Source organism: Desmodus rotundus, chromosome 10, assembly GCF_022682495.2.
Source record: "Desmodus rotundus isolate HL8 chromosome 10, HLdesRot8A.1, whole genome shotgun sequence".
NCBI lineage: Eukaryota > Metazoa > Chordata > Mammalia > Chiroptera > Phyllostomidae > Desmodus > Desmodus rotundus.
Window position 1 is genome coordinate 36,235,313 of NC_071396.1, and position 21,702 is coordinate 36,257,014.

General features: G+C 44.9%; 2 protein-coding genes across 3 annotated transcripts; one reads left to right on the top strand and one right to left on the bottom strand.

Moving 5' to 3' along the window:
- The first annotated feature begins 2,546 nt into the window (after nt 1–2,546).
- Nucleotides 2,547–6,764, top strand: RAMAC (RNA guanine-7 methyltransferase activating subunit). The gene is made up of 4 exons (XM_024561829.4): nt 2,547–2,697; nt 3,432–3,480; nt 4,683–4,881; nt 5,565–6,764. The coding sequence occupies exons 3-4, from the start codon at nt 4,712–4,714 to the stop codon at nt 5,749–5,751; spliced, it is 357 nt and encodes a 118-aa protein (XP_024417597.2). The 5' UTR covers nt 2,547–2,697; nt 3,432–3,480; nt 4,683–4,711; the 3' UTR covers nt 5,752–6,764.
- On the bottom strand, nt 6,090–19,128 carry C10H15orf40 (chromosome 10 C15orf40 homolog). 2 transcript variants are annotated; one of them, XM_045196438.2, is made up of 5 exons: nt 18,975–19,128; nt 17,989–18,115; nt 15,411–15,538; nt 13,968–14,065; nt 6,090–8,622 (listed from the first exon to the last, which is right to left on the bottom strand). In XM_045196438.2, the coding sequence occupies exons 1-4, from the start codon at nt 19,086–19,088 to the stop codon at nt 13,970–13,972; spliced, it is 465 nt and encodes a 154-aa protein (XP_045052373.2). In that variant the 5' UTR covers nt 19,089–19,128; the 3' UTR covers nt 6,090–8,622; nt 13,968–13,969. The 2 variants fall into 2 exon arrangements, with proteins under 2 accessions (XP_045052373.2, XP_024417595.2); XM_024561827.3 differs by lacking the exon at nt 6,090–8,622 and having other exon boundaries at nt 13,950–14,065.
- Between the last annotated feature and the right edge of the window lie 2,574 nt (nt 19,129–21,702).

Here is a 21,702-nt window from a genome sequence, read left to right on the forward strand (position 1 = left end):
TGATTACCTAGGAATAATGCCATCATAACATCACAAGGAAACCAGCAAGCTGGCCTTCAATAGCTCTCCTTTTTCCAAACATCCTGTCTCCTGATACCAGGTGGGGAAGCACTTTCCTGAGTTTTTCAATTGCTACATCGTTACCCACATATAATATTTATTCTTATCTTCTTTTCAAGTTTATATTTCCCATTCCTGCCTCCTAAATCTGGGCATTTCCTGAGGTGTAGGCCTTGGCCTTCTGCTTTTCTCTATAAATACTTTCTCCTGTGGAAAAGATCATATACACTGATGATTTCAACCATTGTTTCTTTGTGGATGACTCACATATGCACATATGTGGGCACAGCCTCTTTTTCTTCAGCTTCAGTCCTGTATTTCCAACAACCCCCTAAAAATTTTCTTTTAGATAGTTCACGACCATCTCAAATATTACAAATCTTTTTGAGCTCTGGGCTCATTTCTACATTAAAACCAGCTCATCCTATGGCTATCCCTTTTCAGTCCCAGTTCCCCAGGCTTAAGGAATTGGAGTCCTCCCTGATTCTTCCTAGTCCTTTTCTCCCATCATCTGCTCAGTGACTATTCAATGATCGTAATCTTGGTCTTTCCCCTTCCCCTTTCCTACCCAGCACCAAACTTATCCTATCTGCTGCCCATACTATTCTGTACATTTTTTGCTCTGTTCATGGTTCTAAAACATGGCTTGGAACATTTGTAGCTCCATCATTCATTCCAGAAACAGGTACTGAGCACTCTCTTTATACAAAGCACAACGTCACACATGCCAAGATGAAGGAATGAATTGGGTAGAGGTCTCTGTATGGTCTAGTAGGGGGAACAACTTGTACATAATTTCAGCTCTGAGTTAGAAAGTGGTAAGAACTGAATGAATACATGAAGTTTCAGTGTTAGGGGCAAAGGGAGGATGAAACGGGAACAGCAAGAAATAAAGTTAGAGTTTTGAATCCACGTTAATGAATTGGGGGCATGCGGGAGGGTGGAAGGATTGAGCAAAAAAAACCCCAGAAAGATGAATGAATGAATGACTAAATTTGGCCTTTAATCTACAGGCAACAGGGAGCTGGTAAAGATTTTGGATCAGAGCCATGCTACAAAATGCCAAGGCTGTGGGTTTGATACCAGGTCAGGGCACATACAAGAAATCAACCAATGAGTGCATAGATAAATGGAACAACAAATCAATGTTTTTCTTTCTCTCAAGTCAATAAATAAAAGAAAAAAGGAAAAAAATGATTAAACCTATGGCAGCTGAATGTAACACGGGCTGATTGGGGGACGTGTTGGAGGAACGGCGCCACCAGGAAAGGTACTGCATTCCCACCGCCCTGGGGATGACACGGGAACTTCAATTGGGTGGAAGCAGCAGGGCACCCTGGTGAGCGTCAGAATGCCTGCAGGGGCACAGTCGGCAGAACTTAGTAACTGCTGGGCGCCAGAAAGGCAATAAATGGCACCCCATTCAGACATCCAGGTATCCACGCTGGAAACTGGTGGTAGTATGCACAAAAGGGGTGCAGGGTTTGAAAGTAATCGGGAGGTAAGAGGCCAAGCTATGTTTGGGACACTCAGCTTGTATATGTTGAGCTAGGAAAGAGGGCTAGGCAATTATAAGCATTGCTAAGCAGAAAACCTCTTGAAGGTCACCAGAATAGATAGGGGAGAGAAACAACATTGTCGGCCAAAGTAAGGGTAAACAATACGTGATTTGCAGAGGGCTTATTCTGAGTTACAGCCAATTAGCTAGAGGACCATAAAACTTTAGGTGCCAGACTCATCTCAGGTCTGGACCCTTATCTTTAAACTGAGGGTACAAATTAAGTGGGACAGACAGATAGTTCCTCCTGACCCCAGAGCTAGGCAGAGATAACCGCAACTCCCGCTTTTGTAACTTGCTTGCTTGCTTCTCACCGTATAAAAGAGCTAGCCTGTGAGCGTTAGGCGCGACTCCCCTTTGCAGTCTTAACGGGCACCCTGGGAGTTCGCCCCTGCGCAGGTAAAACTAAAGTACCATCTAAGTGCACTCCACATGTCTCCATTTGATTTTCTGCTCGCGTTCGGGATACAACAGTATACACCTGCGGAAGGTGTGAGACGATGTGGCCAAGACACTTGGAAGCTGCTGGGCCCTGACACATGAAACTGGAGGGGAGAGGGGGTGTGTTTGCGGAAAACACGTACGAAACGCAGTGTGTAACTCTTACTGCGGAGGCCTGCCCTGCAGGAGATCAAGGTGCCGCTCTGCTGAGGTTATCCGTTCGCGCTACTCTTCGCGGCCTCTCTCGCCTCGCGTTCTCCACACACCGCGAGAGCAGGCGGCCGGAAGCGGCCTTTCCCTCCCTTCTCTGCATATTTCCAGAACTTCCGCCCCTACCCATCACCGGTTCCCACTCAAGGGGAATTAATATACGGCGACGGCTTCTCCTGCACAGGTACCAGCTAGGCGTCAAGCGCACTGGAGGTGGTCACGTCAAGGGCGCTCCGACCTTCACACCACCGTCTGAAGAACTGGGAAAACTCCCCACGCCACACCCTAGATATCGCGAGATTTGACAGGCCCGCTTCTGCGTATCTTGCCGGAAGCGGAAGTCAGGGGGTTGTCGGCTTCTGACAGTAGTGGCTCCGTTACCTTGGAGAGGTGGGGTGGTGGAGAGTTGGACGCGTTGTGAGTCAGAGGTGGGTTTTCTGCGTGTTTCGGCGGCAGAGCTCGGCCCAAGCTGAGTGGACACAGCGTTTGGAGGGTGATTTGCCCGGTTGGATGCCGAGGAGGAGGGAGGCGGGCGGGCCGAGCCGAGTGGCGAGCTGTCCTCGGTCTGCGGCTCCAGGTCTGTGGGCTTCCGCGAGGTCGGAAGCCCCTTGCCCTTCACGGCCTCTGGTTTCCTTAGCACCCGGACATCTAAGGTGCCTCGGAAGGGGGCGAACCTGCCAAAGCCTTGGCAGACCAGCTCTGATTTACTTTGGGAGCGGACTGAAAAATCGCGGTGGTTTCCAGTCCTTACCTCCCTCCGTGCTCTGGGTTCACCCCCTGGGGCAGAGAAACCTCATTTTGGTTAGTCCTTTCCAAGGTTAGTCGCCTGCAGCCGGAGTTCTGTGTGGTTTTATTTGTGGTAAATAAACTAATGTTCGAGTGCAAATCTGATAGGCTGTGCCCCTTTATTTCAGCGGAAAAGAACCCTGTGAAGTTATTCACGCTGGAACTAGTTTATTGGTTCTGAAGGCTCAGAGGACAAGTCTTTGTATCATTTTCTAGCTCTTTGCTGGCACTTTTGTGCACTCTTCCAAATTAGCGTTGGAAGGCTTTAGAGCACTTTTAATCCAACCCCTGCATTAATTTAAAGCCCTTATGGTCTCTACCCTCTCCCCTGCGTCTTTTGAGGGTTTTCTTGAAGGTTTTTTTTTCCCTCCCACAGATCTAGACAACCTAAACATTATTAAACTGTACAACTTCAAATCCCTGTGGTAAGTAAAGCTTGAATCAATAAAAGTTATATTTGTTATTTTAATTAAATTTATTGCGGTAACATTGGTTAATAGCATTCTATTTAAAGTGTATTCTCATGAGTAATGATAAATATATTTACTTGTGGGATGGTGATGTGGGAGAACATAAAAATAGAACAGCACATCTGCCTTGCCTTGTGATTTTTACTGCCGATCTGGCTAGGTATGAGCCATCTTTCCAGTGATTTCTGTGATCCCTATAGAAACTCAAGCATGAATTTTAATTAGCAGAATTTATTTTAAACTGTACCTTGCATTTGAGAATTTGACAGCGGTTTGCCAATCCCAAACACTTGGCAAGTCTGCCATTTTTACTAAGGCATAGTCTGAGAGTGCAGTGGTCTCAAAGGTAAAACATCTAGACGTTGTTCCTTGCATCCAAACAATAATCTCAGCTTAATTTTGTTGAGATGAAGGTAGTATTACAAATATTTGCATGTTTTGAGGGATTTGGGGAAGGACAAACTAGTGCAGCAGCTATCTTCCAATATCACATCTCTGTCAAAAACTCTTTACTGTAAGTTAAATACAGGAAGAAAAATAATGTCGGATAGGGAGGAGATTTGGCTTTAAAATTTTAGCATGGTGTCACAGGTGCCCCAAATCAGAAAACAGGTTTTAGGAGTCTTGAGGCAAAGAGCAAAAAGATGGGTTTGGGCCAGGAAAGGCAGGGGAAGGGAATATGGAGCAGTATCGGATCGAGGAAGACTAGAGCAGGGTCTCCTGCAGAACAGTGCTACAGCTGCCTTCCAGGATCTGGGTGAAGATTGAAAGAAGTGAACTCCTTGTCCCCTGGCTTCTCAAGAATTATGTCCCTGTGGCCTAAGCCACATCTTTTCTCAGATGTAGAGGGCTCTCTGAAATTGTCAGTGAAGGAATACTACTTGTTAAGTGAATTCATAATGGTCCTGGAGGACCCAGCTGATACAGATTTCAGTTTTTACAGCCATTACAATATCCAGAGTAATTTTTCATTCTTTACAGAATCTAGAGGAAGCATACATTGGATCCCATTATAAAATACTCTAGACTGCATTTTTTTTTTTAATTGGCTTTTTTCTTTTAAGCCATGTCACGTATTTTATCCTGGGCATACCTAAAATTGTTTACTTCTTGGTTTTTCACTGGTAAAATACTGTTCATTTTTTAAATTCTAATAGAAACAAATTAAAAAGTACAGAATTCCAGAATGACTGATACTTCGGAAGCTGTTCCAAATTTTGAAGAGATGTTTGCCAGTAGATTCACAGAAGATGACAAAGAGTACCAGGAATACCTGAAACGCCCTCCTGAGTCCCCTCCAATTGTCGAGGAATGGAATAGCAGAGCTGGTGGGAACCAGAGACACAGAGGCAATTGGTATGTATTGCTGGAGAAGAATGACTTGCAGATGGCTGATCTGGGAGAGAACAGATTCAGTCTGCTCACCCAGGAGACCGCTGAGGGCAGGGACCAAGGTGGTTGTTCCCTGGCACAAAATAACTGCCTGGTAAATATTTGTCTTACCATTTTGTCAGCGCACATATTTTTCCCCCTTATTGTTAATTGTGTGTTAATGTTTTTTTTTTAATGTTCTTTTTGTGGAAGAATATTTTATTTGCAAATATACTTTAAAAGCCTCGAGTCTTGTACAAAACTTTGTATAAAATTCCATAAAGAAGGTAATGTTTTTGGTTTTACTTTAGAAAGTACATATAGTGGAAGTTAATTCTATTTAATAATTCAGAATAGATCAGGGGTGTCAAACTCATTTTCTTCAGGGGCCACATCAGCCTCGCAGTTGCCTTCAAAGGGCTGAATGTAATTTCAACTCCTTAACAGTTAAGGAGTAGTTACATTTATACAGTCCTAAAATTATTTTGGCCCTTTGAAGGCAACCACAAGGTTAATGTGGCCCCTGGTGAAAATGAGATTGACACCCCTGGATATGCTCTCTTGTTTACTAAGTACTCAATTGAGAAACCGAATGCAACAGGACAGATTTGTCATATGTTGTCTTAAAAGGGAAGTATAAAAATATTCTTTTTTTGTTGTTATTGTAGGTTGCAAGACAACAGACAGTTCAGAGGTAGGGACAGCAGACAGGGGTGGGCAAGTGACAATCGATCCAGTCAATGGCACGGACGACCCTGGGGGAACAGCTACCAGCAGCACAGACAAGAAGCCTACCACCCTCACCAGTATGGACACTATGGTTACAACCAGCGGCCGCCCTATGGTTACTACTGACAGATACCCAGCAGCTTCTAGTAAAACTGTGTGCTTTGTCAACAAGACAAACATCTGTGTGTATCTTCTGTGGGTCATAGTTTTACATCTAATTTTAGAAAACAGGTTAATTTTTTGGAACTTGAGGCATTTAAGATGTTACTGGAGAGACGTGGTGGTGGCTGGGTTACGTTGCTTAACTTCTACCTCAGACTCTTCTGTGTTACATGACTTCAGTGCTTTGAACTTCCTTCAAAGCACTGAATGTATGTTTTCCTTGTTTGACCTTCAAGTCTGTCTTTGTTATACACAGAAGTTAGAAATTTTAAAGTAGGAAATGTTCGCTTTTTCTTTTTAATATGAGGAAATACCCACATAGTTGGATATGCTCATTCCTACAATTTCAGAGGTTGGTTAAGTCAACTCATGAATGCACAGCTATGTTTAGTTGTGATGTGTTGTACATTAACATCCGCAGTTGGAGGGTAAAGAAATTGTAGATTTCATTTTTGGCTCTTGTTGTTACATGACTACGGTACTTTGTAATTACTCTGTAGGTATGAGTCAGCTCCACAATCATTTTGGTCTCTTTTAGAGGGGTCTCAAGAATAAAACTGTAAAATGAGGAAGGAATCATTCTCAGTTTTAGTCCCTTGATCTAATGGTGGGTGGGCTTAGGGCTTGCAATCATTTTACACAGACTAAGGCCTTTTGCTAACTTACGCATAGTAGGTCAAATTCGTATTACACAAAAGTACGAGGAAAATGCTGTAATGTTCCCCTTTCCTTTTCAATCATGTATAATGGACTCTACTGCAATTATATGACTCTATTTTCTTTTCTGGTACTTCATGCTTGTTGGTTTTACAATGTTATATTCACTTCCAAATGTGTGCTTTTGCCGCTTTCTAGTCTATAAATACCGTGATGCTCTAACTTCCTTTCAGAGTGATCATTATATTTCAAGTAATTTTAATGGCCATTACAATGGCTTTATTTAAATAAAATACTTAAAATATTAATCAATTTCTCAAGTTTTGGTGGTTAGCCTATTCTTTACTATGGTAACATGAGTTTTATGCTTTTTTATTACTGTCTCCTTCATATCCACTGAAAAAGGTTTATTTGATTTAAAAATATTAAGAGTATATGTTTCATCATAGGCCACAGGGATTAAAAACCAACTTCCACAATCTGCCTTCTCTTAGCACTCCATGCTAGGCCCTCGACTTCAGGGGCCGTGTCTCCATGCTCCACACCCAGCTCTCCTCTCCTCTCCCCATTTCCTGAAGAGCCATCGTTCAGGTAACTTTTGTTTTTGGAAAGGACCTAATAAAACAACTATTCACATTCAGATGTAAATAAAAATAAGGGGTTTCCTCCACCCCTCTAATTACATTAAAAGACAACTGTGAAGATGGGCCACAACACTACCGACGTTCAGCCCAGAGAGGTAACACTGGCCTGTCGCCCAGAATCTTCTCTAAAAGCAGGTGGGTTATTAAAAATACTTATCAACTGAAGAAGCCCAGGCACTGCCAAGCGGGACAGCAGCTGACCACAGCTTTAGAGCAGGACCCTGGAGGTCCTCTGCTGTGTCCACTTTTGACACTAACTAGGGAGGTCCAGAGGTCCAGGGGCAGAGCTGGAGTGAGAGTGCCTCTCAGAAAGCTCAGAAGAAAGGTAATTTTCCAACAATATTTAAATATTTTAACACTGATAGAGTAGGGTCCATATGGTTGACTACCAGCCCTGCTTGAAAATATGGTAGAACCCTCCCTTAACCTATCTCTGCGTTCCGCGTGAGTTACCTATGTGCTGGTGGGTTCTTCTTTCTTTTCGTTTTTTAAACAGCACTCATGTGCCCCAAACCAGGAAGAAATAAAAGACATCGTTACTGCTTCATGCAGAGACAGAAAATAACATCAAACAAAGTAATAATTTAAGACTTAAAATAGTGCCAAATGGAATTAATCTCAGACAGATGGTCTGTTGTAATAGAATACAGCATTAAGTATAAGGAGTCCTGGCTCCTAGTTCTGTCCCTGCAGGGTATGTGGCCTTGAGAAAATCTCTTAGACTCTGAGTTTATCTGCTCACCTGCAAAAACGGGGATACACCTACCCTGCCACTCCCCTCTCCCAGTGCTACCATAAAAATAAATACAAGAGCAACACGAAAAACTGGAACTTGTGACCATTAAACCCCCAGCGGCAGATAGCTGATGCTGCATAAACATCTGTTTATGAAGCAAAGGGAGGAAAGTAGTTGGTAGAATGTAAAGCAGAGTGTCATATACAGGATGCAGAGTAACTGACAGAAGGTGAGCTAGGGAGGAGACTTACTGAGGAGTTGTGATTGTGCCCTTATATGAATTAGCATATGAATTAAAATATGAATGAGGAGTTACCAATGCTATCAGACTAGAAAAGTGGAGGAGTTTTTAAAAGACCCCTTGGATCTCAAGATTTACAGGATGGTATGGGAGGAGCAGGTTAACAAATCTTCCACCAAACTCGTATGTTACATGTGACCACCTGCCCGCTTGCAGGATGAAGTGAAAGCGTTTATACACAGTACCTGTCACTGAGCTGGGCTGCCTATGCCAGCTCTGTGGCCCCAGAAGGAGTGTGGGTGTCTCTGGGCTGACCTGGGTACGAGTGCAGCACACAGATCTTCCACCAACGTCTCCATGGGCTGACGGGCTAATTCAGTTGGTGTTTCGTCCCTGTCCCACAGGGGCACACAGAGCCCAAATGTATTAATTACCGGTTAGATTTTCTCTGGGTTTCAGTGACTTCTCCAGCTTCAGGGGATGATGTGATGATGATCTCATGGTTTTTTTCCACTGCCAGTGCCATTAACTCCATCCAGGAGCTCCAGCCTCTTCATCTGTATTAGGTAAATAAAGCTGCTCAAATTGCTAAAGGCCAGAGCTTTTCCTTTTTGTGTGTTTTTCCCATTTTAAAATGTCCTTCACTATATACGTTTTGTATATATATAAGTACTATAAAAAAAGGAAATAGAAACACGAATAATCTGCACCCAGCTGGTGATTATGGTCTGTCGTGTCTCCCCATGCTCACACAAATATACATAAATTTGATATACATGAACATTTTCCCTTTTTTTTATTAAGGTATGGTTATTTTATATATAAAAATACATATGTATACACGCATATATGTATATTCTTTGTTTATGCAACAAAATATAATAGACTCCAGGTCAGCAGTTATAGATCAAAATCTAATGACTTAATTTTAATAACATACCATAGTATGGATTTACCAGTGACAGTATGCTCATCCTCCCATAGGTAGACACTTAGGTTGTTTCCCCCTTCTTGCCACTACTGACAATGCCGCATTGCTTCTCCGCACATCCTTTGGTGCTTTTACGTGTTCTGTGGGGTAGTCTTCAAAAGTAGAATTGTTGGGTTAAAAGGACTGGTACTTTTCATTTTCATAAATGCTACCACATTTTCTAAAACGCTGTAGCAATTCAGTCCCACCGCAACACAGGAGTATGCAGGTGTGCGTCTCCCCCGTGACTTCAGTTTTTCGCCCAGGCGGCCATGAGCTTTTATTTCTCAGATCGGAGAACCTCACTAGGTTGTGTCTCGTCGGTCACTCTGTTAGTGTGTCGCCGGGGACACTGTGCCTTGTATCTGTACATTTATCTTGTTTCTCCAGTATTTTCTTCATTATACCTTTACATTTTTTTCAGCTCCATTTCTTGGATTCTCTTCTTCAGGACTCCAATAAGGTATGTGCTGATACTCTTCTGACTTCTATTCCTGCCATTTTCCTTTCCTTGCTCACCTTTCTCTGTCCTGCCCTCTGAATCACCTGCCGTGCTCAGCATCTTCTTGGTAGGTGTTGTTTCCAACAGGGCCTTTATTTTTATGACACTTTATTCTTTTATTTTTAACTCTGACTAGCCACACTTCAAGTGCTCAGCAGCCACACGCGGCTGCCAGCCACGGCATCAGAAGCACAGCTGGAGGAGGACAAGAGGCTTGGCGTTCTGCTGACTTGACTTGCTTGCTTACTCTCCACAGTGCTCCCACCCCCAAGGTGCCACTGGGGACACCTAAGGCTCTGACCAGTTTGAAAGCCACTGCAAAAGTAGAACCATGTTGTGGGTGAGAGGAGTTTCATGCAGAAATGACTAAAGTCTATGACTGGTGCTGCAAAGTGTCGGGATACACCCCACTGCCCAAACTCTAATAGCAAGGACACTAGACAGACAGCTGGACACACAGCTGGAATAGGATGATGAAATGCTGAAAATCTTTACTGAATTATAAGGACTGTCTGAAGAAGGCCTATGTGGAGAGAAGTAGGTGGTCTCCCTGGAGCTTAGAAAAAGGCAGCTGCTGTGCCATCAATCATCAGTGTCCAGTACTGTCCCAGGAGAGGGGCTGATAAGACATACTGGGCCTCTCGCTGCAGCAGAAATTCGAGCTCCAGATGGTCAGAACTGACCCAGGCCCATACTTTCCCTGGCCCCGATCCCAAGCTCTCCAGGCAGCCTCCAAACAACTGGCTTAAGAGATTTCCCAAAGGGACAGAACGCGCTCACGAGAGGATGCCACTATTCAGTCTAATTGGCACGTGTGTTCTTGATTCAAATGAATAAGTTTGGCATCTCATTTAGAATTTAGTCCCTGTCAATCGTCCAGCCCAACTCCATTTTCAAAACACCAACTAAAGGGGATTTCTGAAAGCTGTGAGTTAAGGGCAGCATTTGGGATCACACTGACTCCTCCCGGGCAGTGACCCTGAACTTCTGGGTACCCAGTCGGCCTGGGTTAACACCACACTCTAGCCTGAGCTAAACTCAAGATATGAGAAGATAGCCTCAGAGTGCCTCTCAGAAAATGAGACAAGAAGGATCACTGGTATCAGGCACTGCAGAAGGGACTTCCAAATAGTGCAGTTTAGTTCTTCACATTAGGTGGCTCTCTGCTTTTGCATTATAGTGCCACCTCTTGGATCAAAATTGAAAATCTACGTTCTTAAGTTTTCAGTCTCCAGGCACATGTATTACAAAAATATCTGAAGTGGGGACCATGCGGGGTTCCAAAATTGATATTCTGCATTATAGTTAAAGGAACTACTTAACCAAATCCCTAGAATTTTTGTAAGGGGGAGGGGGATGCTGGGAACCCACAGCCCAGGAAAGAACTGCCTCCTTAAGTGTGTGAGATTTTAGCCATCTGGAATTTTAAACGCTGCAAAGGCACCACCGACATGCTCTGGTTCTCTCTCTAGAGCCCCAGCCCCGGCAAAGGAGTGGGGGGAGGCCCAGAGCAGCCAGGTTTTCTGTTCCTGCCTCCAGGGGCAGGACGAGACGGGTTCTGCTTTCTTAGGTTCTGTCATTGTAAGGTGTAGACAAAACAATGTACATACCTTACAAAGTATTTTATTGCTAAAAAGTGCTAACCATCATCTGAGCCTTCAGGGAGTCGCAATCTCTTTGCTGGCGGAGGATCTGGCCTCGGTGTTAGTAGCTGCTGACTGATTGGGGTGGTGGCTGCTGAAGGCTGGGGTGGCTGTGGCAACTTCTTAAAATAAGACAACAAGGAAGTCTGCCTCATTGACTGATTCTTCCTTGCATGAATAATTTTTCTGTAGCATGCAATGCTATTTGATAGCATTTTACCCACAGCAGAACTTCTGTCAAAATTGGGGTCCATCCTCTCAAACCCCGATGCCGCTTCATCAACTAAGTTTATGTAGTGTTCTAAATCTCTTGTTGTCATTTCCATAATCCTCCCCTCATCATCACCAGGAGATTCCATCCCAAGAAACCACTTTCTTCGCTCATCCATAAGAAGCAAATCCTCATCTGTTGGAGATTTATCATGAGGCTGCAGCCATTCCGTCACGTCTTCAGGCTCCACGTCTAGTTCTAGTTCTCTTGCTATGTCCACCACATCTGCAGCGACCTCCTCCACGGGAGACTTGAACTCCTCAAAGTCCTCCATGAGGGTTGGAATCAACTTCTTCCAAACTCCTGTTAATGTTGATATTTTGACCTCAGCCCACGAATCATGTATGTTCTTAATGGCTTCTAGAATGGTGAATCCTTTCCAGAAGGTTCTTAGTTTACTTTGCCCAGACCCATTAGAGGAGCCACTATCTACAGCAGCTATAGCCTTACGAAACGTATTTCTTAAATAGTAAGACTTGAAAATTGACATTACTCCTTGACCCATGGGCTGCAGAATGGATGCTGCGTTAGCAGGCATGAAAATAACATTAATCTCATTGTACATCTCCTTCAGGGCTCTTGGGTGAACAGGTGCATTGTCAATGAGCAGTAATATTTTGAAAGGAATCATTTTTTCTGAGCAGTAGGTCTCAACAGTGGGCTTAAAGTATTCGGTAAACCATGTTGTAAACATATGAGCTGTCATCCAGGCCTTGTTGTTCCATTTATAGAGCACAGGCAGAGTAGACTTAGCGTAATTCTTAAGGACCGTAGGATTTTCAGAATAATAAATAAGCATTGGCTTCAACTTACAGTCACAAGCTGCATTAGCCCCTAACAGGAGGGTCAGCTTATCCTTTGAATATCTAAACCCAGGCACTGACTTCTCCTCTCTAGCTATGAAAGTTCTAGATGGCATCTTCTTCCAGTACAAGGCGGTTTCATCCACGTTGAAAATCTGTTTAGTGTAGCCACCTTCGTGAATCATCTTAGCTAGACCTTCCTGGTAACTTGCTGCAGCTTCTGCCTTGGCACTTGCTGCCTCACCTTGCACTTTGAAGTTACAGAGACAGCACCTTTCCTTAAATCTCACAAACCAACCTCTACTAGCTTCGAACTTTTCTTCCGCAGCTTCCTCCCCTCTCTCAGCCTTCATAGAGTTGAAGAGAGTTAGGGCCTTGCTCTGGATTAAGCTTCGGCTTACGGAAATGTTGTGGCTGGTCTGATTTTCTATCCAGACCACTAACACTTTCTCCATGTCAGCAATCAGGCTGTTTTGCTTTCTTATCACTCGTGTATTCACTGGGGTAGCATTTTTAATTTCCTTCAAGAACTTTTCCTTTGCATTCACCACTTGGCTCACTGTTTGGCGCAAGAGGCCGAGCTTTCGGCCTATCTCTGCTTTGGACATGCCTTCCTCACTGAGCTTAATCATTTCTAGTTTTTGACTTAAAGTGAGAGATGTGCGACTCTTCCTTTCACTTGAACACCTAGAGGCCATTGCAGGGTTATTCATTGGCCTGATTTCACTACTGTTGCGTCTCAGGGAGTAGAGAGGCCCGAGGAAAGGGAGAGAGACGGGCGAACAGCTGGTAGGTGGCGCAGTCAGAATACACACATTTATCCATCGAGGTCACTGTCTTACGTGGGTGTGGTTCACGGTGCATTGAAACAATTACAACAGTAACATCAGGGGTCACTGTTCACAGACCACCATGACAAATACAATAATAATGACAAAGTTTGAAATGTTACAAGAATTACCAAAATATGACAGAAAGTCACAGAGTGAGCAAGTGCTGCCGGAAAAATGGCAGTGACAAAATCACTCGACACAGAGTGGCCACAAACCTCCAATGTGTGAAAACACCAGTATCTGTGAAGTGCAGTAAAACGAGGTGTGCCTGTGCATGTCCTCATTCTTCTTACATCTTCATACAATGCTCAAGGGTTTTAAAAAATATGCAGAAAACATTTTTGCATATAGATAAGCATTTTAAAATGTAAAGACTACAAAGCAGTGACAGGTTTTCCCGTCACGTGTAAGCTGGATCAGAAGGCAACCCCCGGAATTCCAGCAGCAGTGTGGGAATAGTGTCCTTTCAGTTTACAGTCGGGATGCACACACTCAACTAGCAGCCAAGGGACCTGCGTTCTGCTTGTCACCTTCCACAGCGTGATCCTGAGTGTCTCTCAGCTTCTGGATATCAGAAGCCCCGTCACAAAAGAAAAGGGGCTGAATCAGGTCATCCTAAATATCCTTTCCAGCTACTCTGCAATGCCACAAAATCTGGGTGATATTTTCCAAGCCATTCGGGGCCAGGGATTTTTTAGAACCTATATCCAAGGTACAAGATTAAAACTGCTACTTCTTTTTTGAGACCTGTTCTCATTTAAATATAAATGGATTTTTTTTACATGTTCTTCCGTGCATTTAAATATATTTCCCTATTTATCAGTCTCTTCATCATTAGCAATAAAAAAGTTTCTCAAGGATGTATTTTTTAATTTCTTACTTTTATTTTTTTTCAACTTGCTTTTCCAATTTCTCCAAGACCTCTCCTGGACTTGTGGAGGCCAAAAGCTTCACCACTTTTTCACGAGATTTACCACCCTGGAACAAAGGGAAAGACAGTGTCAGGATAACTCACCAACTTTCTGACACTATTAGAGACAGACCTCAGTGGTACGCAGTGCAGCCGTGGCCCTGCGGGACTCTTACAGGGTGGCCTGCAAGTCTCCTGACGGCTCAGCCTCCCTTTCTCCTGGCCACCGTGATCCGCCCACAGGCCACCTCTGAGATTCCACCTTACTACAGACTTCACAACTCTCCAGGGTCTTGGCATTCAGACATCAATTTCTTTAATAATAAAAGCTGGGCATTAAAATTTGTAAATGAATTCTGGTCATGTAGTCAATAGTAAACATTATTTTTTAAGTTGCCAAAGCAAATATCGCAATTTCATATAAAGTTTGTATTAAACAATTCCAAAATACAAAACAAATTGTTATCCTCCATACTGTTATACATTTCTGAAAAATTTTAAAAAACTGCCCACATTTCCAAGTGCTGTGATTCTGTAGCCACTTAAGACAACTATCAGTAAGAAGATCTGTTCTGAAACACAGCCCTTAAAGAAGGCAGAATCCAAGCAGGGCTTTATCGAGTTGGGTAGAAGCTGCCCAGGTAGAAGAGTGGGGATGCCTTTCGGGCAAATGTCAGAGCCTGCATGCCGCAGAAACCAGAAACCACCTGCACAGCTAGGGGATGTTGAGGGACCTGGTGTGATCAGATGGGTTTTTAGGTACAGCTGATTAATCAGTGACTCTGAATGCCGGCTGGAACCTGGATGGGAGCTGCAGAGGATAGCCCTGGAGAACAAGTAGAATTTTAAGAGATACAGACAGGGCGGGATCTCACTACTGCAGATTCTATTCCAGTAGGTCTAGGGCAACAGCGAAGAACCTGAGTTTTAGAATACATCCCCAGGAGTATGCTAACTCCACCCTACTGCAAACCTGTGGTATGAATGACTTCATACGAGCTTCTCCCGCTGAGCAAGGGTAACATGCAGGGCCAGAAATACCTGACGGACTCACTACTGGCGATGATCGACAGTATGAACCATTTTAGATTGTTCAGTATGGTATGACTCGGCGGAGAAGAGGAGCAAAATTAATCTGACAGAAAAGGTACAGGAGTCAATTTGGAAGGGAGAAAACACTGGAAATGGTGTCGACTAAGGGATGGCAGAGCACGTGGACAGTGTGAATAAGGACTGACGCAGTAGAAATGAAGACAAAATAGGAAGAATTCACGGATTTTAGTAGTAAAATGAATGACAGTTAAAAAAACAACTAGTTTTTCAATTATGTGGGAAAGGAAAAAATCAGTATTTTAAAAATAATAACTAAGGTGTGCTAATCAAAGATATTTAAAAAGAAAAAGAGATACCTACCTTATCTAAAATCACATCACTCTTCCTGAGCTCTAAGACCTTGGAGAGATACCGACAGAGCTCAGCGTTTGCCTCTCCTTCCGACGGAGGCGCTGCAACAGCCACACTTACAGCCTCAGCTGTCAAACCTAGAATGAAAACAGTGCGGACTTCATACTTAAGTTCTTCTTCGGGAACTGAGGATATTTTGCATTTGTCTGGCACACAGGTTTTCAATTAATAACTGCTGGATGCAGAAACGAGGGATTAAACTAATCAGGCTTGAGGGAATGTGATAAACATGATAAATATGCCTCCACCATTACAGAAAACAAATCCAGACAAGAAAATCAGCATTTACCCCCACCCTGCTGACCAAGATGGGGCGAGAGAATCCTGGCCAATATCCTGGGATTTAGGCAACTGGAAGCTATGCTTGTCTGACAGGAAGCGCTCCAGGCACGGAGTCAGGAGTGGGGTGTACCCCAGCAACCTCACGGAAGAAGCATGAACAGGGCAGCCCACTGGACCGCACAGGGTTGCTCAGGGCTTCCTCCTCAGGCAAACAAGAGCCCTGAGCTGGATTTGTCTATTATGTGATATCCTTCTTTAATGTTTTCAATATTTTGTTTTTTTAAAAGAGTTTACTTGTTTATTTTTAGAGAGAGGGGAAGGGAAGGAGAGAGAGGGAGAGAAACATCAGTGTGTGGTTGCCTCTCGCGCACCCCCTACTGAGGACCTGGCCTGCAACCCAGGCATGTGCCCTGACTGGGAATCAAACCGATGACCCTTTGTTTCACAGGCCCTTTCTCAATCCACTGAGCCACACCAGCCCGGGCTCAAAATTCAATCTTTAATGAACATTTTCATAACATGCTAATTTTAAGGGCATACAAACATGTTTAAGGACTTTGCAAAAATTACCATATTTTTCAGACTATAAGATGCACCCCCCAATTTGGGAGGAAAATGGGGGTGCATCTTAGTCCGAATGTAGCTTATCTGGCTTGCTGGCGGGGGTCGGGGGGGGGACACACGGGGGAGGGGTGGCAGTGGAGTGGGGTTTTTTTTTTCCTATTTTCTTCCTCTAAAACCTAGGTACGTCTTATGGTCTGGTGCATCTTATAGTCTGAAAAATACAGTAACTTGTGTAATCCCCATATCTTTATGAAGATATTAATACCAATATAGTTTCCATTTTACAAATGACATAGGAATCAAGATGGGCCCAAGGTCACATGGCTAGAAAGTGATGTTGTGAATCAAAAATAAACTCATGCTTTGAAATCCAGGGACAAAGAACATTGCTTCTGAATAGTGGTCCTGATTTGCCCATCAATACGGCCTTTACAAAGAGCAGCCTGCCTGTAGTCTTCCCCTGTTATTTCTGAGAGAGAGAAGTATTTGCTCAAAGCAGTTTGCAGGTGAGCTTGAGCTGGTCCTGCATCTGGGGTCACTCGGCGGGCATTTCCCATGCTCACACTCCCTGTGTGAGCATCCTGGCCACAGACCCCAAAAGAATGAGGTAGAACAACCGTCCTCTCATCCTGTCACCAATTCTAAGGTGTATTTTCTCAAATTTTAATTGCCTTGAAATCCAGATGTTAGAATAGATGGAAACAAAGTGTTCAATTGCTATAGATTTTGTCTTTCTAATTGGTACCTGAACTATTTGTGTTCCTCATAGTTGATGGCATCTTAGATGTGATGGAACATGGCATTCAAAGAGTAGCCAGTGTCTGCAGCAACGACTCAGGAAATGCAGGCCGCGGAGAGCATTGCCAACAAATACCCAAGTTGACACGGCCATTCACGCAACCAGGCCTTGCACTCCAATTCTGAGGTCTTGTTTTAAAAAATATTTTAAAAAATTGGCAGACTTTTAGAGGTAAAAAAAAAAAAGACCTTCAACATAATTCAGATCAATGGTTTTTAAACTTCTTTCCCACTCAGAATTCCTTGCCACACACACACCAATTTCCCCTGAAATCCCAACATTTAAAACAAACGTAAACACAGCCACTCAGAAACCCCGTCTGCTGGCCTCCCCGTTGCCCACTGCACAGATTCCTGAGGCAATAGCTTGCAAGATTTTAACTTAGTCCAACTTTCCCATCTGACAGATGAAGACACTGAACCCAGAAATGTTTTGTATCATTTTGATTTAAAACAAGTTCACACAAGAGTTGATGGTCAAGTGTCTCAGATCTCAGGTTTTCTCTTCCTCCTTGGACAGATAATTAAACTTCACCAAAACGTCTTCTTTCTTTCTCTAGCCAATGTCTGCAGTTCTGGAATAGGACAACTAATAATCCAAGCCACCCACGTTTTTTATGTGCCCTTTCTAAAACACCGTATTTTTTAAAAAGAAAATATATCAGGGTGTTTCATCTAATCTGACATGCTTTAAACTCGGTGTACTCTTAAACGCTGGTTTTACAACTTTACATTAGAATCTAGAGTTTAAGAAGGAAAAAACCTGTAACTGCAGATGTGAAAAACACACTTGACTGTGTAGGATAAACTTTCAACGACGACAAAGGGCAGAGGGAGGGGCCGCCTGATTCATACCGACCCCCATCCCAGCGTCCAGATATACCTGTTATAGCATTTTGTTTAGAACCAGGTTTGGCATGGATGGCTATGGTGACACAACCTTTAGGATCAACTGCCACAGGACCTAAGGGAGGAAGTGGTCTCTCTGGCTCCTTGCTCTGGCTTTTACCCTAAAACGACAACAACAACCACACTACAACTTAACAAGTTACAAAATATGTTCCCACACATTTGATCCTTCCCCTACTCCCTTTCACCTTTAACCAAGACAAGCTAGGCTAATCGTCCGTGTGCAGGGAATTCTGGCCACCTGGAATGGTTTTCCAACATCTGTCATGGCTCAAATCAATTCTTCCACGAAGCCTTCCCATCAACCCCATTGAGCATCTTCTTCCTGCCTTGGAGACCTGACTCTGACCTGAACCTTAGCGGTGGTTCGTTTCTGTGGTCGGCTCTGTATTCCCATCCCGCAGGGGCAGAGACCACTTATTCATGTTTTGTATCTCAGGCAGCACGAGCTGATGTCTGTGAACAACTAAGCCTGGAAGCGCGCGCGCGCGCGCGCGTGTGTGAATCTAGGGGAGAGACAGGAACACCGGTGATGTTTAAAGGCCTACTAGGTGAGTTAGCTGCACCAGAACTTCCCGTTCGGCACACAAGCACCCGGCAGCCCCACAGGCAGAGGCTATGGAAGCATGCATGAGGACACCTAGTCCACCCACCCTCTTTCCTCCCCACCCCCGAACTAAGGCTGCAGCAGAGGAGAAAGAACTGCTGTTACCAGCTGGAGCTCGCCCTGCAGAGTGGGCGAGGCGCATTTTTTGACAGAAGAGGTGGGGCAGGAGGGCGCAGAACAGTCTCCCGGAAGGCGCAGGCCGAAGGCGCCGCAGAACAAACGCCCACCAGGAGAGCAGAGACGTGGCCCTGGGAGCACCCACCCCCAGGGGTGGGCGGCTGGAGCTCCCACCCTCGCCGTGCCACTTCTGTCCCGCCGCCCACCCCTCCGTTGCTACAGGACTTGCTACTGGCCTTGTTCGTCGCACCAGCTTTCTTCGGCATCTCGGCGTCCGCAAGGAGCCGAGCAGAGGCCCGAGCACCAAGTCCCGCTCCGATCTGCCTCAGCCCACAGCCCAGCCGGAGCATCCTCTCCAAGGAGGCGGTGGCATGGGAGGCCGGCGCCGGAAACACCTTCTGCGCCTGCGCACACCGGGACCAGAGGCCGCTCTGGCACAAGGACACCTGCCGGCCGGCGGCAGTAATACTCTCTTCTCCATGGCCGCGCTGGACCTCGCCCTGGAAAGTGGCCCAGGAGTCCCAGAGGTGGGGGACACCCACCTTGGGCCAGGCGCTCAGAACCCCACAGTGTACGGAGAGGAGGCTAACTGGTGCAGGGAATCATTTGAACTCAATGCGAAGGAGTTAACTAGAGGGGCACATGACCTTAATACTTACAAAAAATGGATGGCAGCTAATAGGATAATACAGTATTAACTCTGATAGGAGTGAAACCAGAAGGGGGCTAACAGCCGAGGGCAGAGGGTGGGATTCGGCGCATAAGAGAGACTGGCCCATCTACCGGAAGCCTGGCAGACACCCTTTCCTTCCTAAATGGGCAGCCAGGGTGCACACGTAGGTGTGTTTACAAGTATAGTGGGAGGAGCTGGATCTTCTTTCATTAGCTAGAGGAGGGAAGGTGTTGAAGGTGTGAGGCCATGGCACAGGTTTAAATGCTCAGAATGGCACAGAGCTGTACCAGGGGTCTAAGTAGACATGGCTTCCATCTGTGCACTTTTGAACACGTTGGACCTGGCAGCCAGAAAGTCGAGGACCACTGGATTCATCCAATGGGTAGAAGGATCTTCCAGAGTTACTGATTAAGTGGTTAAAGTGATCCAAGATCACTAGTGGAGAAGGAATACAAATGATCGACAGTGGGGTCTAACTGGGTAGGGAATGAAGAGGGCTGGCAGAAGTTCAAAAACATGGAACTGAAGTGCAAGCGGGAGCTGAGAGAGCACCAGAGGGTGCAAGCAGAGTGGATGTCTGTACGACTTTAGAGGCAGTGCAGTTCCACACGGTGAGGCACAGGGAGAGGCCGAGTGGCGTATGTGCTCCAGGTACTGCAGGGAAGTAAACGGGAAGCTGGGTTTGATGGGTCGTCCACCCCTGGTGGACCGTGAGGCCACTCAGTAAGAAGGCTTTGGTAGAACAAAGTGAACCAGGTGTTAACCCAAAGCCGTATTTTCTTTGTTTGAAATCAGTCAAGAAATGAGGCACTAAAGCTGAGTCAGCATCATATAGCACTGGTTACGGGGGCAGCCTCAGCTGGCGTTTGGACAGTTCCCGTGGAAACAAAGAGGACCCCTGTGCTGGTGAGGCTTCAATGGTGTCTGGTAGCTGAGGGGAGGGGTGAAGGGGGGCCCTGCAAAGAACCACTCAGCCTTTCCCATAGGTGACTGCAGGGGAGAGGGTAAGCCATAGGCCCCGTTTGCTACAAACTGTGCCCTGGACTTGTTACTTCCACCCAAAATCTCTGTCTCTGGAGAGGAAGAGTGAGGTAGTGCCCTGTGGTGTGGGGAAGGACAGGGGCTATGATCAAATGGCAGAAAACCTTTTATACATGTCTGTACTGGCTCCTATTTTATCTTCTTTCAGTTCCTAGTAAAGTTCCCTGCGAAAACTCCATTTGTCTTGGCTTTGCCAATGGAGAAAATGGACTTTTAAAATATACAAACTAGACAAGAGAATAAATGAGCCGAGCAGCTCTGGGGCTGGGATCGCTATGGCTGCACCCCCTCTTATAAAGGACACACGTGGTCTAATGCAAGCAACAATTCCCAGGTTTTAAATCTGAAAGGCCAGACCAGGGAGCAGAGAAAAGAAAGTGGTTTGAAGCAGATTGGAGTAGAGAGGGAAGTGGAACAGCAGTTTCAGACAAACTGCGTGCAGCACTCTGCACTGGAAGCCGCGGCTCTCCCTAAGGTCCTCAAGCTTGTCCATTCCCAGGTAAACCTTTTCTTTGAAACTCTAGCTACTACTTATGTAGACCTAAAACAAAGGGTACTTTGATAATGCAAATAAATAATCTCAATTTGTGGGGTATATACTGGAATAATCCTACTTTCTAAAAAAATAGAATATGCTTATATTCTATAGTAAATACAGGTTAGCCGGGTCCTACTGTAAAGCTGGAGAAAATGGTGACGTGTTACTTTGGGACCCAGAAAAATAACATTTTCCCAACTCTGTAGCTTACAAGATAGACCTGGGTTTCAATTCCGCCTCCCACCACTAACGAGGCTTGTAAACATGCGCATCTTTGCCCGAGAAGAGCATACTGTAGTGGTTCTTACTTGCCTCATAGCGATGCTGTGAGACAGACGAGAATGCGTGTGGCATACTTGGTGCAGGATCGGGTTCGGAGTAATTGCTCCGGCAGCTGTTACTGATACTAAACAACAGTGAAGGTCATCACACTGCAACAGAGTAAATAGCAAGCAGTACTCATTTTCCTGCCTCCTAAAATTACAACAGGGGAGAAAAACCCGAGACCACAAAAACCAGATGGAGAACAGATGACAGCAGATGCTATTGCTGCAGTTCCTATGACTTCCTTCACAGCAGCGGTGAGACATTGTTATTTTGTGTTGCATTACTTCTGTAAATTGAAGATAAAAGTTAAACCTCAATTAACTAGAACGCTCGTTCCAAACGGCATCTTATACTTGGCTTTTAGAAGAAAAAGACAAATAACCCG